The 17,261-nt window shown below is 33.1% G+C and overlaps 1 protein-coding gene across 3 annotated transcripts in view; it reads right to left on the bottom strand.

Moving 5' to 3' along the window:
- LOC120150310 (agamous-like MADS-box protein MADS4) overlaps positions 1 to 16,727 on the bottom strand; it is a 100,649-nt gene extending 83,922 nt beyond the window's left edge. The window contains exons 1-9 of one of the 3 annotated variants that reach the window (XM_039162998.1): positions 16,715 to 16,727; positions 7,988 to 8,193; positions 6,419 to 6,500; positions 5,620 to 5,687; positions 5,298 to 5,397; positions 1,783 to 1,824; positions 1,667 to 1,708; positions 1,323 to 1,471; positions 1,027 to 1,243 (exon numbers count right to left, since the gene is read on the bottom strand). In XM_039162998.1, coding sequence (XP_039018929.1) covers positions 1,165 to 1,243; positions 1,323 to 1,471; positions 1,667 to 1,708; positions 1,783 to 1,824; positions 5,298 to 5,397; positions 5,620 to 5,687; positions 6,419 to 6,500; positions 7,988 to 8,172 — 747 coding nt within the window. In that variant the 5' untranslated portion in view covers positions 8,173 to 8,193; positions 16,715 to 16,727 and the 3' untranslated portion in view covers positions 1,027 to 1,164. Of the gene's footprint in view, positions 1 to 1,026; positions 1,244 to 1,322; positions 1,472 to 1,666; positions 1,709 to 1,782; positions 1,825 to 5,297; positions 5,398 to 5,619; positions 5,688 to 6,418; positions 6,501 to 7,987; positions 8,451 to 16,714 lie in introns of those variants that run through there. The other 2 variants (XM_039162997.1, XM_039163000.1) reach the window with 2 other exon arrangements.
- Between the last annotated feature and the right edge of the window lie 534 nt (positions 16,728 to 17,261).

The raw sequence follows: 17,261 nt of genomic DNA, 5'->3' as shown, positions 1-17,261 counted from the left end.
ACTCCTAAATTGGGGTGAGACATAAAGAATTATCAATATATTCTTATAAAAGATGTATCTTTTTGTTTGTCAATATTATCTTTTATACTTAATTTAAACGAAGATGTTGACATGTTATCATAAGATAATGCCACATCATCATTAAAAAAATTGTCACGCCGGTAGTTCTATATATTTTTTTAACGACGGGTGATCAAAACATAATCCATTTTTGAAAAAAATAATTGAATGATCAAAACAAAATCAAAATTATAGTTGGATGATTAAATATGTAGTTTACCCAAAAAATTTAAGGACCAAATAAAGAAATCAAATTTCGGGACTAAAACTTGTTTTATCCCTTGAATCAAATTCCAAAGATTTTATTGGTCAAAAACCACTTTGGCCACTCAACTATACTTTATCAAACATTGTGTAGATTTAAAAATATTTACTATCAATTTGCCCACTCAACTTTCTTGTCGTCACCCATATCTCCCATTGCTATTGTAGATTGCTGGCGTGGTATAAATTAACAAATAGATGAGTGACACGTGTTACTTTACTTTTTTAAATGATTTTGTTCAACTTTCCTCATATTTTTTTCAGCAAAAAAATTTCTACTTCGGTATATTCTTTTCTCACAATCATTTTGGATGCATTATTTCATTTCCGGTCGAACTTCTAACTTCAATATCTAATATAGGGGTGATTGACCTCATGCACCATCGATATCTCATACATCCACCTTCAATGGACAAATACGGTATGGTTAGAGGGAGGATGTATGAGATATCAATGAATCAAATTAACAGTTTGAGATATTTTAATCATACTCTGTTTAATCATTGACGTTGTAACGATTCGATATTATACTTTAACGGAAGAGCGAAATACAATCATCTCCTTCTCGTATCAATAAAAAATCGAACTAATTTTCAATTAAAACTAATTAAAGATTAATCTCAAAGAAAAAGTTAGAAGTAATCTATCTTCTTACAAAGATGCACTGTATAGCACACACTGAGTTTCGTATAGTGCATCCTATTAAAGACACAAATCTTATAATAATAACAATAATAATAAATCCATCACATTATACCTATTTGTTTTCATGGAATAACATAAAGTAGTTTCTTCTGAAGAAATTCATACCCATGGCTTCTTCCCCTTCATATATAGATACTATGCTAACCAACCAGTCATATAGTTACTCACACTCGGGCCTGCCGCAGTGATGACCGACATCGGATCATGCCGGTATCTATAATTGGAAATCAAAGATCGAGAAAATCAGAAATTAATTCGAATTACAGTGCTTCTTTGGAAAATCGAAGACATACCCGATTTGTAAAGTTGGCTCACAGTCCAACGGATGGAAGAAGGCATCACCATGATGAGGTTGACGATGAACTGGTTGACTGCCATAGCCTACATCTTCCGCTGCATTTGGATTCAGCTGTAGTGGATTTACTTGGTACCCTTCCACTAACTGTATTAAACCGATTCGAACAGTAATTCAGTTTCGGTTTTCATTGAATTTAGTTTAATTTCGATTCGATAATAAAAAGAATATATTTATTTTGATTTTCAATGTTTTTTTACTAAGTTTTCGAGTCTAAATTACAAGAAAAAATATTAATTATTCGATTGGAGTGATTTTTATATAATAAGAGATAAAGCTTACCCTTTGTTTTAGGGTATTATTGTCTTCATTAAGAAGATGTTCCTGCATTAAAGATAATGGAATTTAAAGAATTAATCTTATAATTAATTAATTAATTAAGATAATTAATGGCATACCTTTCCTTGGAGATCAGTGAGCTGATCAAGCATGTATTGGGTCTACAACAACACAATATTTAATCACATCAGATCTCTAATTAATGTTCTTCACAAACATCATATCTCTAATGATAAGAAACACAATACTATTGCGGATATATAAACAATCATATTGAAGTAAACGTTCTAGAATGAATCTAGAATGAGTCTAGAATGTTGAAGCAATCTGCTGCATGTGTGTGTAGAAGTATAGGGCAGTTAGTTTGTTAGCATTCTATTACACCAGTTTACCACATTCTGTTACACCATTTTAATCGATCTCAAACAGTGTATGCAAGGCCGTTTCACTTAATTTTTAGTAATGTATGGGGTTCAGCACACATAGCCTCCAATGGATATAGGTATTATGTCTCCTTCGTTGATGCATGCACGAGGCATAGTTGGGTTTACCTACTCAAAACCAAGGACCAAGTTCTGCCAACCTTCCAATTGTTCTTCAGCCTGATACAGACTCAGTTCAACACCACAGTAAAAGAAGTCCAAAGCGATTAGGGAGGCGAGTATCAATCAGTCTCGACTTGGCTCAAGACATTAGGCGTAGTGCATCGCCTAGCATGCCCACATACGTCCGAACAAAACGGTATAGTCAAACGAAAACATCGACACATAATCGAGTCAGCCTTGGTTCTCATGGCTTAAGCGTCATTACCGTTTAACTTCTGGTCATATGTTGTATGTGTTGTTGTGCATCTTATCAATCGGCTGCCTACAAGTGTTCTTCAAGATAAATCCCCATACGTGGTGTTGTATTCCAAGAAATCAGATTATAGTTATCTTAGAGTCTTTGGGTGTCGTTGTTTTCCTCATTTACTGTCGTATAATCACAAACTCAACTATCGATCCTCTCAGTGCGTGTTCTTAGGATATAGCACTCAGCACAAAGGCTATCAATGCATGGACTCGGATGGTCGAGTGTTTATTTCACGCCATGTTATTTTTGATGAAGAGTTTTTTCCTTTTGCAGTGACAGGCACCAAGGCTAGATGCAAGTGTACGTTGCATAAGAGTGGTACAAAACTCCCTATAGTAGGTGATACTTAACGTGCTAGCATGGGAAGAGAACCATGCGAAGTTAACCCTATGGCCAGTACTAATGAATCAGGGTCCAATTCCTTTAACAATATGAGCCTACCTGGAGATGTTGGGCAGCCTGTGGTCTTAGGAAATGATGTAGCAAATGAGGCCGAGCAACAAGATGAGAATGTGGCTATACAACAAAATTCAAGGGAGGCAGGTGTTTCCTCATCTAATATGGCTGATGAAGGGTCGAACAGTAGTGATCCAAGCGATAGCGATCAGCAAGATACGCCACCACCAGTAACAGGTCACCACATGATAACACGCAGCAAAAATGGAGTGTACAAACCTAAGTTGTACTCCTCAACTCTCAGTGGTGGATCTGTTTGTCATAATATAAATAACCTAGATGAGGTTGAACCTCAAAATGTTCATGAAGACTTCAAGAATCTGCTGTGGAATGATGTTGTTCTTGCTAAATATGAAGCACTTCAAAAGAATGATACATGGTTGCTTGTCCCTCTTCCAAAAGGAAGGTCTGTTGTAGGTTGCAGGTGGTTGTTTCGAGTCAAGCACAATGCTTATGGTTCAGTAAAAAAATATAAAGCCAGACTCGTGGCCAAAGGATTCTTACAGGTGTCTGGCCAGGATTTTCAAGAAACATTTAGCCCAGTTGTAAAAATGTCAACCGTAAATGTAGTGTTGACAATTGCTGCTCGGAATGGTTGGATTCTGAGGAAAGTAGATGTTAATAATGCCTTTTTGAATGGTGAATTACATGAAGAGGTGTTCATGGAACAACCTCAAGGCTTTGAGCAACAGGCTGTTAATGGAACAAGGTTGATGTGCAAATTACAGAAAGCGTTGAACGGGTTAAGACAAGCACCAAGGAATTGGTACTCCAAGCTGAAAAACTTTTTGTTGATTTGGGGTTTCAAAGCTCTCGTGCAGATAACTCCTTGTTCATCAAACATAACGATAGTATTAGCACATATGTCTATAGCCTATGTTGATGATATCATTGTTACAGGAAAAAACAATGAGGACGTTGAACGGGTTGTGAAGTTGCTAGGAGAGAAGTTCTTACTCAAAGACTTGGGCATGCTTAATTTCTTTCTTGGAATCGAAGTTAAGAGCGTCGATGGTGCAGTCTTCCTCAGCCAAAAGAAGTATATAATGGAATTATTAGATAAGTCAGGAATGAGCAAGGCCACATCAACTTCAACTCCTATGGTTGCATCGATTAAACTGTCAAGCAACGGTGCAAGCAGTTTATTAGAAAATGCAAAGGAATATCGTAGCTTGGTTGGGTCCTTGTTATATGCTTGTCATACAAGGCCAGACATAGCTTATTGTATGAATAAGCTAGCACAGTTCATGCACGCACCATGCGAACAGCACCTGGTGGCCGTTAAACGTGTGCTGAGATACCTTAAGGGGACACTCGACTACGGCTTGGTTTTTTTTCCAAGGACAGAACTGTTCAAACTTATGGCCTTTGTTGATGTTGATTAGGGAAATAGTGTCAATGATAGAAGGTCCATATCGGGCACTTGTGTCTTCCTTGGTGGTAGCATGGTTCAATGGAGTTCAAAGAAACAGAAGATAGTTTTGAGGTCAACTACAGAGGCTTAGTATAGGAGTCTAGTTGATGTCACCTCTGATATTATTTGGCTTGAAACTTTACTGTGTGATATGAAGGTTCAAATTCAGGCTACATCTGTAGTGTGGAATGACAACACTAGTACGATTGCGATGAGCGCTAATCCAGTTTACCACTCTAGAACAAAGCACATGGAGTTAGACATACACTTCGTGAGGGAACGAGTTGCTGCAGGAAAACTTCAAGTGAATTTTGTACTTTCTGAACATCAAGTGGCAGACGGGCTTACTAAAGCGATAACGAAAGATAGCTTTGTTCAGTTTAGACAAAGGCTTGGTGTGCATTCATTTGCTGAAGTCGAGAAGAGAAAAAGTAGGGGGAATATTGAAGTAAATGTTTTATAATGAATCTAGAATAAGTCTAGAATGCTGAAGCAATTTGATGCATGTGTGTGTAGAAGTATAGGGCAGTTAGTTTGTTAGCATTCTGTTACACCAGTTTACCACATTCTGTTACACCAGTTTACCAGCTTAGGTAATTGGTTATCACGTGTATATAAACCATGCCTTCATCAATAAAGAATCAAGAAGCTTTCTTAAGATTTCAGTATTGTTTACACAATCTAATACCATGCAATAAGAAAAAATAATGAAGAAAAGATAAATTTATAGAAGAAAAAATCTTTAAAATAAAAAATTACAAACAAGAAAGAAGAATTTTACTGTGATCAATGATAAATTACAAAAGCATTATTCGATATAGTACACCCAACTCTAAAATTTTATATACATAATAAATTTTATATACATAAGAAAATTTTATATTTATATTGAATTAAGAGAAAAAAAAATACCCGGGTTGATCTGATTAGCTTCAGTGATGAATCAAGTTGTTTCTCAAGCGACTCAAGCTCTTTGCTGTTCAAAGGACCCAAATCTTCCCCTAATAAATTCCTAATAAATAAATCAAGAAAATAATTAATAATAGATCATGTCAATGATTCAGACTCTTCATTCTTTAAAAGAATTCATACCCATAATACATAAAAGAAACTGTTAAATTTTGATCATACAGAGACTATATATATACTTTTATCCAATACTTGATTTTAAATTCACGTTAGTATAATCGAATAAACCCAGAGTTGGAATCATTTGGGTTGTTTTCTAACTCACCTTTGGGACCTTTGTAGGGCATCATAGCGTGCTTTAAGCTTCAGGTACTCTTGTCGACTGCTTAACTCCTGTAAAGACACCAAAACAACTTTGTATTGTTTGATTTAAAATATAACTTATAAAAACTTTATATTTTAACTAATGTATATGGCATTTTAATATTATCATACTGAAATTTTGGTGAAAAAAAAATCATTTTAATCCTTTCAAAAAAATATTAGGGTAAAGTACACTCATGGTTACTAAACTTTTAGGGTTCTTATACTTCTATCATCAAAATCGAAATTTTTTTCATTAGAGTCGTAAAGTTTGAGGAATGATTTTATTTCAATCATTGGCGTTAATGATAGTTGTAGTGACATTAACAACAGTCATCTAAATATTACTTTTGTCAGTTATGTAACAATTACCCAGTTGAATACATTGGTTAAACATTAAACCCCTTTATATAGGTCCTATGTTCAAATCCCATTCCTTTATAGAGTGACCAAATTGCAAGTGTGTTAAAAGTCAATTGACCATTAGTGTAACTTAATCGACAAATTATAACTCGTAGGTTATTATTATATTAAATAATTACTTTATTACTTTAATCATATTTCATGGTCAGTGTATAATGTATTGAATTTAAATTCATACATATGTATATGTTTATTTATTTATATATGAATATTTTACATGCTATAGATTTAAATATACGACGGGATATTATAAATAACTCTTGTTATCACGATATATTGAGATTCAAAAACCAAAATGAATGTTTATATAACTCTAAGTTGTAGAGGTTAGATGTTACCAAAGCAGCCTCCCTGGATGATACATTTGGCTCAGGAGCTCCATAGTTGCATTTCTGGTACCTCTCCAATGTTTTGAGCATGCTACAATATTATTAATTAGGTGAATTTTAGTTAAAATTAAGAATATACAAGCCAATTAATTAAACATAACGACAAAATTTGTTCTTAAACAATTATAATTGTACACAATGTTTAAATAGTATCATGTTTATGTAATTACGTACATAATGAGTATAAACATGATAAGAAAAAAAAGGTGAAAACTACAAAATAACCTTATAATTTCGTGTAATGACAATTATTTAGTTACTATTAAGACTATACAAATTAATTTATGAAACATAATGACAACAATTGTCCTCAAAATATCATAATTGTAAATAATATCGTATTTATTGTAGTTATTGACATAATGAATATCGACATGATAGGAAAAAATTCAAAAATTATAAAACAACTTGTAATATCATTTTTTTACACAGCAAACATTTTCTTTTATTTAAAAATCCACATACAATGGATATAAGTTCAAAACATTACAATCCAAACAAATATTTAAAGATCCTAAGAAAGTATCAAACAAAAGACAGCGAAAACCAAACCTACATCCCTAAAACAAAGAACAACTACTCAACTATCATGGGTTGGATAAATTCAAGATTGAATTTAAGGTTAGGGTTAGATAAATTCAAGATTGAATTGTATTTAAGTTCGAGTTAATTTCAATAACTAATAACCATCAGCAACAACATGTTTCTCAGATCATATTTGAATTCGGGTCAGTTTTATAGGAAGATAAAAGGGTTAAAGAATTAAATGTTGAAAACCCTAACCTTAAAATCAGCTTTTGAAAAAAAAGAAAAACCAGAACCCTAGAAAACCCAGAGGCATTCATTCAGAGATCTCTCCGTTTATACATCTTTTTAACTGATCATGGGGAGAGCATCAGACATATATCCTCCGAGGAAAAACAAGAACAGTTTGGAAATCCGACACTGTACTGAAATGTCATGTTTGTCTTCCCTGCTCTGATTTGATCAATGACATCTCTGAAGCAGGTCAATTGTATCACAAGAAAACATGGGGATCTTTTTTATTACAAATATCCATTGGGTTTTTGTGGGGTTTAATTTTCAAACATGTTTCTTTTTTCCCACTTTACACAATCAAAACAAAGATTAATAACTAGATTTTTTTAATCTAAAAATAAATTAAAACCCTAGGAAGCTTAACAAAGAACTGAAAACATATGAGCAGATCTTTGGGGTATTCTTCAAATTCAGAAGAAAAATTGTAAACCGTAGACTTTTCAGATCTACATGAACAAAGAACATTTTATAAACATTCACCAAATCAAGCAAACTAACAAATATGATGAGAGCAGCTGAAAAAAGGGGAGTTAGTTGTTTTGATGATGATGATGATGATATATATATATATATGTATGTATGTATGTATGTATGTATGTATGTATGTATGTATGTATGTATGTATGTATGTATGTATGTATGTATGTATGTATGTATGCATATGTATGTGTATGTGTATGTGTATGTGTATGTGTATACCTTGAGCTACTGCAAAATTCGTACAACTTTCCTCTACTGGAGAAGATGATAAGAGCAACTTCAGCATCACATAGAACTGAAAGCTCATAAGCTTTCTTCAATAAACCATTTCTTCTCTTTGCAAAAGTAACTTGCCTGTTGATCTTGTTTTCAATCCTCTTCAGCTCAACCCTACCTCTCCCCATTTTTTGTTTTAGTAATTTCTCCTTCTCAGAATCTAACCAAAACCCTAACCCTAAAACCAAGGAAATCTTCCCTTTTGATCGGTTCAAAGCCAGAAGAAATGGGGTTCACTAGTTTTTTGGGTTCTTCTTGGCGATGGTCTTTAATGGTCCCCTATTCTCTATTTATTCTCTTGGTCTTTTAGATGTTCTTAACTAAGAACTTGATTACAAAATCTCATATTATCTAAAAATAATGTACCTTTAGTTTTGTTTTATCGTCATCGAAAACTAATTCGAACCTACGTTCTCTCTTCGACTACGAAGTACTTATCATTGAACCCAACTCTATCGATAAAGTATTGCTTGTAATCGAAGCGAACTTTGCAGCACGCTAAGCCACTAACAAAAGGATGTAATACATTTAAGGACGGAGTTAAAATAAAATTTTAGGGGACAAGAATAAATAGTAATAAAATGAAGGTTATGGTTTAATTATTGAATAATTGATTTCAAATTTAAAAATTAGGATGCCATGTCCTAATTTGTTTAATTTTAAAACTAATATGGGTTTAATATATATTTGAACTGAGTAAATGACAAGTCATTGCCTAATTTTAAAACTAAAAGGGACCCATAAAGCAATTTGACTCAAATTTTTGATAAGTCGATGCTTAATTTGCCTTGTTTCAAAGTACTACTTAACAAGTAGTTGAGGACAAAAAATTTAGAGGGATGATAGACTTAATTTATATAGTTTTAAAATTAGCAAATATTTAAAAATGATTGAACATTAAATTTGGAGAGTTCATGAATAGATATATCAATGGGGATGTCTAAGGAAAGGCAACCTAATATAAGGCTAAGAAAATGTGTAACCGGAAATGTTAATTTTGTTTTAATATTTCTGGTGTAGTGCTATCTAAAATGTTAATTTTGTTACTTAAAACGTTAATATTTTTAACGTTTCTGGTGGCAACCGGAAATATTATAGAGAAAGTAACATTTCCAGTTGCAATCGGAAACGTTAAAAGATTGACATATTAGGTAACGAAATTTACATTTTAGGTAACGTTCTACTGGAAATGTTAAAAAAATATTAACATTTCCGGTTGTGACTTTCCTTAGCATTATATTATGCTTCCGTATAGTAGAATTACCCCAATTATATCAATGAGTCGTGTTGGATCGAAATTTCATCCAATCAAACCCAGTTCGAGATGCATACTCTCTTCACTCGAACGTAACCTTGGTTTAGGAAAATCTCATATGATCCAAAATTTGAACATAATTTTAGGGTAAAATATGCGTATGACCCGACACAATATATATATATATTATTCGGTAAAATAAGGACATAACTGAAAATATATATAAAGATGTATTATACAATTATCTCTAAACATATAAAAGAAATGTATATTATTATATTTGATCCCGTCAAAGAATTTTCATCATAAATCCGACCTAACCTTACCCTCTATGAAACTTGATCTAGACCTTAATTTTTCTTTTAAAAAAATAATTAATCTTATAAAATTGAGCTAAGATAAAACTTTTTAATTTGAATCAAATTATCAACCTTAGCCAAGACCCCTCCCACCGTAGCTTTGGCTCCGTCATTGAATATTTTCGTAGGTTGTAGTTGATTCGTGTAGTATAAGTGAAATAATAAAGGATTTATATACAAATACAATTTCATGTTCGACCCTAAATAGTTTTTTATTTATTTTATTTAAAATTTAGAAGCATTGTCATTATAAATATTATTATCAGATACAATAGTAAATGTTTAATTTTAAATTTTTATAATATTTAACTGAAATAAAATTTAATATTAAATTAACTCATGACATCATTAATAAAATATTTTCCAGTTCTTTTCATTTAAATTAATAAAATGTTGTTTCATCATTAGACTGATAAAGATTTCTGATCTCGTACAGTTTATAATGTCAGCAGTTGGATCTGGGTGATCTAACGGTGGAGATGAGGAGATGGAACATTAACCAATAAATGCAGTTGCACGTGTCGGATAGAGGTGAAAGCAGAGAGATGTCTGATAATCCACCCGACCATTTAAGGATTCTTTGGGTATTTGACCTAACTAAGGGAGAACAATATTCAATTTCACTCCAAAAATCCAAATTTTTAGTTCTATTTTAAAAATTAAACTCAAATTAACTTCGATTTATAATTTTATAAACTAGATTCGAATCGAATTTTTTTTAAGTTTAAATCGAATTATAAAATACAACTCGAATAACACAAAATTTTTAATAATTATTGAATTGATCTTCAAGTTTGATTTTCAACTCGGATAACTTCAAGTTTTAGTCCCTTGACTATGTATGGTGTGTGTATATATGAAGATGAAGCAATATATATGTATTGTATATGGTTATAAAAAAATCATTTAAATTAGAATTAAATTAGTATCATAATATTATAAATATTTACAATTAAATTTAAACAGAAACTCAAAACTCTACTCTACTCGTAAAAAAATTCAAATCAAGTTTAAGTTATAAAATATGACTCATCAACTCGAATAACAAAAAAAAATCTGATTCGTCTCAACTCAATCGAACGCTCAACCCCTAGACCTAACCTTAAAACAAACTGAATTTTCTAATGTTCCCTTATAATTACTAAATAACCATAGAATTATTATAATCGACAATGGAATGAGGGGTGATTCCCCTTAAATTTTCAAATTTTTATATATTTTACTTTTTTATTCATAATATATTATTATTCTTCTAAAATTTTATAAATTTGTTATATCTTTAAATTTTATAAATTCACTCATCTAACATAAATCATGATTCGTCCATAATTTTATTCGTCCCTAACCGTAGTCCCATCTCTAATGGAGATATAGTGTTCTACAAAAACAATAAAACATGGTTTCAACCATCAAAAGCTTAAACCTAAACATGGTTACAAAATGAATATATATTTATACATTCATTCAAATTTTCTTTTTTCCTTTTAATTGATTAATTAAATGCTCTTGTGTTTGGTTTCATCCACTTTATCCACTGTTACTTTAAATCAATTGTTTAATTATGAGCATAGAATTTTACATCAAATATGCGGACTTTAAGGAAGTAATATTGAAAAATTAAAGGATTTGTATCAATAATTTATAGAGCACATAGTTAAAAATTATCAGTTGACACTTCTTCTATCCTCTAAGTTGTGAGTTCAATATTTATTATGAGTAATTTTTTTCCTTTCTCTAGATATAAATTATTAAAAAAAATATTAAAAGATGTGAAATTAGATTATCAATAGAAATTATCAAAAAAATATATTTTCTTCTTCCTCTAGATATAAATTATTAAAAAAAGAGATATGACCGTACTCAATAGTAACTCGATTCATCCATAAGTCCAACCATAATATGTTGGTTGGGGGAGCGAAGAGGTGTTTGCCAAGTTTGTTTTTTTTTTCTTGTGTTGTTTTCTCCCGTTTGACCCGTAAGAAATTGACTATGAAAACGTGCAACACCACAACGTTAAATATCTTGAAACATGCATGAATTGCTTAAATGGGATAAGTTTAACATTAACTCGTTAAATAATGACATTAAATAGAAAGAAAATAATTAGGTTTATGAGGACATATTAGTTCATATAGTATATTTAATTTATCATTTTTCGCTCCTATTGTATTTTCGCATCAATTAAGCCCTCAAATTGTGTAATTAATCATTCTATACCATACCCCTAATTTAAAATCCTAAATTGATAACCCTTAATCATAAACCTAACTTAAACCCCCAATTTAAGTTTTTAAGTTAGGAATAGGGTATAGAATGATTCAATTGAACAACTTTGAGAGTTAAATTGATGCAAAAATATAATAGGGCAGAATGACATCCAATAACACTATAATATGACATGATATCAATTAGTCTAAAAAACACTGTTAGATTTAATTGTCAACGTTGATAAAAAAAGAGTGAATGGATGAAATTTTTCAATATAAAGATTTAATTAAATAAAAAATAAAGTTTTAATTGTTTTTTAAAAAAATTGACTGCTTTTATTATCGTTTTAATTTTACTTTTTGGGCATCAAACATTTTAAATCTATAAATAATGTTGCTGTTTTTGTACAAAGATGTTAAATTAATGGGAACGATCAATCGTATGCTAATAAGTAAACAAGGGAAACTTGAAAGCAACAGAAATAAAATAACAGATAAATTATACATTTAGTATCTAAATTATTATTTTTATTATGTTTTGGTACTTCAATTTTACTTATTTCAAATTCATATCTAAAGTTTAGTTTATATTTTATTTTGGTACTCCGTCATTAAAAAGTGATATTGATGTGTCACCATAAGGTAACGACAAGTCATCATTGAAAGAAAATAAAAGATGCTACTTCAACAATTCTGTTTGTCGGAACGATTTTTAAACGGGTGCGGGGGCGAGATTTTTGAAAACCGCGTCATTTTTCATTGTTCTCTTTACGATTGAATTTTAATTAAAAACAATGCAATTTTAGAAAACCTCTCGTTTCGAAAAATTTGGAATTCCTTTTACGATAAAAACATATGGTTCGAGGAGTCGCCACCAATCTTTGATTAGGGTGTGATTGGGCACCCGAAAACATTTTGTCATTTCAAATAAAAATTAATTTTAATTAAAACGACAAGTAGAGGTCTGCGTTATCAAAATCTGAGTTCGGGAGTCGATTACGTGTGGGGAAGGATTAGCACCCCCACAACGCCCTAAATCGGTACCTAGTCGATTAATTATTGTCTTTGCAACGAATTTCACAAGTTCGAGTTTAATTGGATTAATGATCCCTTAAAACCATAATAAATGCAAATTTTATAACATTCAAAAAGCAACAAAATAGGTTAATTTAAAATTACCAAGCCATTAGAAAGATAAAGAATATTCGATTATTTACAAATATTGAGACCAGATCTTTAGGTGAGTTCTAACGATCTTTTCTCAAATAATTTAAATAGCCGAATATTTCTTTTTCTTTCATTCCCAAATTTTAAAGTAATTAATCCAAATTTAATTAGGCGTTACTGGTGGGATATACTTTTAATTTAAAATCGTCAAAGCGGATATCTAATCAGTTAAGACAACCACTCAAAACAATTTTAAATTAAAAAGATATTACCCTTAATTAAATTATGTAAATACATCGAGTTATGCACACGAGGTTAACACACGATATTAAAAATTATCTAATTAATAAATAATATATGAAAAACTAACGTGCACTAACATTACTTAACATATTAATATGTAACATACTAATGGGACTTAAATACAAAAAAATAAAAACATAACATGCCAAACTATACATGTTACACTAAAAACCAAATCACATTAAACCGAATTTTAATATCCAAAATATAAACAAAATAATCATTGAAATGAACATACGAGTAGTACACATAGTAAACAATGAAACCAGAATAAAACAAATCATCACCATAATGGACTAAAATTACGATAAACCCTAAACATATATAGGACTAAAAAGAAACATGCAAAACATTCAAAGTCAAAAGTATAAGAAAACAGAAACTAAGTATATTACCACTCAGGACTAAAATGCAACATGCAGAACACGAGGGTCAAATGTTTAAAACAGTAAAGATTCAACTACAACACTACTTAGGACTAAAATTAAATGCGGGTAAAATAAAGAGACAAAATTATAAACATGCAAATGTTGATTTATGGACTAAAACGAACATGCAACAATTCAGAAGTTAAATGTCTAAAGTAACAAAAGCTAAATGACACAACATTTGGGACTGAAATTAAATACGGGTAAAATATGGAAACAAAATTACAAACATGCAAACAATGATTTATGGACCAAGATGCAACATCCGAAAATTAGGAGACAATATTAAAAACACAATAAAACTTGATTATGCCTGACTTGGGGACCGAAATGGAATGCGCGCAGAAAACAGAGTCAGAATTAGAAACTAGGAAAGCATCAGCTGAAACGACGACGTTTTGACTAAAACCTAAATAATATCTAACCTAAAACAGATCAAAACTCTGCTAAGCCTAATTTCTTCCCCCCTGCGCCGTTCTTTCTCAACTCTCCAAACTCTCATCCTCTCATCTTCCTCTTCGAAAGCAACTGAGAAATTCAGAACAACCCAAGCCTTAACTCTTCACTCTTAGAAAACCAAAGACCTAAATACCTCAACCACGAAACCCACTGCTAACCACCATAGCCAACAAACTCTGATGAGGAGTTAAACCTATACCCAAACCCCCGACAGCCAACCTTACCCAGAAAACGGAAGCTAAAGGCTAAGGAACTAAGGAGTTACCTTCTATCTGAGGATGATTTGACTCCGATGAATGGCGATGATACTCTCGGTTCCGGAAAGGTAAGGGTTCTCTGACTTTTGGGTCTTCTAGTTGCTAATTTTTTTTCGAAACTATTTCTATTTTTGCTGAGGGTTGCTTTCTGATCTTCGTTTGGATGGCATTTCACTAGTTTTTAGAGCTCTTCATTTTTTAGAATGATTGTAAAAAAAACGAAAAAAAAGACTTATGAAGAAATCGGGAAAACAAACTTTAAAAATGATTTCTAGCCTTCCATTCCTCTGTAAAAATCATGGAAGGATCCCCCGTTCACATTGCTTTCGAATACGGGGGGAATCCTTCTCCAGTTACACTGCTTTTCCTTCAAGGACCCCCTTTGTTGTTACTGAAAATCCCCCTCGAATCCTTGTTTTTTTTTTCGTTCTGTCCTCCTCCTTTTTGTTGATGATGAAAAACGCCCTCCCCGATGGCCTCCTCGTCGATGGATATCTCCCCCTCATTGATTAAAGCCCTTTGTTGTTAATTGTTCCCCGTGATCTCTTCTGCTAATTATTTTTGTTGTCTTTTCTTCATTTGTGCATGGTCTGGGCATGAGATGGACTGGGCAGTGGAGTAGGAGCAGCAGGGCACGGGTGATGGGGAACCGAGCTGCTCGGTCAGAGTGCTGGCAGGGTGATGTCTATGCAAGCAGGCTTCACGTGGGATGTTGCTCGGTCACAGCTGGGAGCTGAGCCTTGTCTGCTCGGTTGTAGTGCTGGCAGGACGTGGTTCACAAGCTACTGTTGGGCGCTCCACGTGGTGGAGCTCGGGTCAGGTTGGTTCGCGCACTGTCTTGGGTTCCTGTGCAGGCTGGTTTGAGGCTCAAGGAGGACTGGGAACCGTTGTGAGCTTCTTCAGTAGAAACCCTAATGGGTTTAGTTTTGCAATTGGGCATGTCTGGTCCAGCTTGTTTTAAGTTGATGTAGGCCTGTACCATTAATGATAATATTAGTGCATTTTAATTATTTATTTATTTAATTACTTAATACACATATATATATAGTAATAATTACTTATAACAATATTAATAATAATAAATTCGAGTTAACTTCGAATAAGACCCCGGACAAATCGAGTATCTACAGCTGCCCCTCTTTGCTCATTGTCGTGTAACGAGAATAGAGGAAAGATCAAATAGATGGTCAATTTTTGTCCGATCATGAAATATTCAAAAGATAAAACTGCTTCACTACAACTTCAGGATAAGTGAGACTTGAAAAATTCTTCAAAATCGGGTTCGCTCCCTATCGTTTCAGGGAACATAGAACTTGAAGAATCTTCTGGGGACGGGTTCGCTCCCTATTGTTCAGAGGGTATAAGACTTGAATCATCTTCAACACACTTGTCTGCCCCCTATTTCTTCAGAGAGTATAAGACTCGAACAATCTTCAACGATTGCGTCTGCCCCCTATTTCTTCAGAGAGTATAAGACTCGAACAATCTTCAACGATTGCGTCTGCCCCCTATTTCTTCAGAGAGTATAAGACCCACAATCTTCATCAATCGCGTCTGCCCCCTATTTCTTCAGAGAGTATAAGACTCGAACAATCTTCAACGATTGTGTCTGCCCCCTATTTCTTCAGAGAGTATAAGACCCACAATCTTCATCAATCGCGTCTACCCCCTATTTCTTCAGAGAGTATAAGACTCGAACAATCTTCAACAAATGGGTTCGCTCCCTCTTTCTTTAGGGAGTATAGAACTCGAACATCTCTTCACGGGTTCGCTCCCTCTTTCATTAAGGAGTATGGAACTCGGATATCTTCACACGGGTTCGCTCCCTCTTTCTCTAGGGAGTATGGAACTCAGACATCTCTTCAAACGGGTTCGCTCCTTCTTTCTTTAAGGAGTATAGAACTCGCATATCTTCACACGGGTTCGCTCCCGCTTTCTCTAGGGAGTATGGAACTCAGACATCTCTTCAAACGGGTTCGCTCCTTCTTTCTTTAAAGAGTATGGAACTCGAACATCTTTAAACGGGTTCGCTCCTTCTTTCTTTAAGGAAGTATAGAACTTGAATGATCTTCTGAAAACGGGTTCTCTCCCTCTTTCTTCAGGGAGTATAGAACTCGAAAATCTTCAAACGGGTTCGCTCCTTCTTTCTCTAGGGAGTATGGAACTTAAATAATCTTCATTTGCTTCACCACTTTATTATGAAGGCTTGAGTTTGATTTGCTTCAAAGGTCGAACCTAAAAATCAAACATTATCAATCATTAATGTATGCTTGAAGATTCAAAAAACATTATACTCAAAAATTTAGAATTTAAGAGAATCTTTTCGAAATCATTTCTCTTGTGAGAGCTTGTCTCGCCGCAATTGAATACGAGAGTCTTCCTTGACTTGACTGCCATTTGAACCTCTCCCTTTCTGAGACCTTGAATCGGTTAATGACTCCTCGCGCGCATTTCCTTTTAATCACTTGATCAGCTTCTTTGTACTTGAAAACTTTTTCTTTTTCTCCTACATCTGATGGTCGGATGGTTTGTTCCAACACTCTTCTGAGAAGGCTTAAAATGGATCTGCTTCACTACTTTTGGTGAAGACTTAAGATGCTTTGCTTCACTACTCTCTGGTGAAGACTTATGATGGTTTGCTTCACTATTCTCCGGTGAAGGCTTCAGATTGATTGCTTCACTATTCTCCGGTGAAGGCTTCAGATGGTTTGCTTCACTATTCTCCGGTGAAGGCTTAGGATGGTTTTTCTCCAATCTCATGTGTGCAAGTCTTTCTTCATAC

Source organism: Hibiscus syriacus, unplaced genomic scaffold (assembly GCF_006381635.1).
Source record: "Hibiscus syriacus cultivar Baekdansim isolate YM2019G1 unplaced genomic scaffold, ASM638163v2 tig00111022_pilon, whole genome shotgun sequence".
NCBI classification, from domain to species: Eukaryota; Viridiplantae; Streptophyta; class Magnoliopsida; order Malvales; family Malvaceae; genus Hibiscus; species Hibiscus syriacus.
The sequence above is the reverse complement of the archived record's forward strand: the minus strand, read 5'-3'. Positions and strand labels throughout refer to the sequence as shown.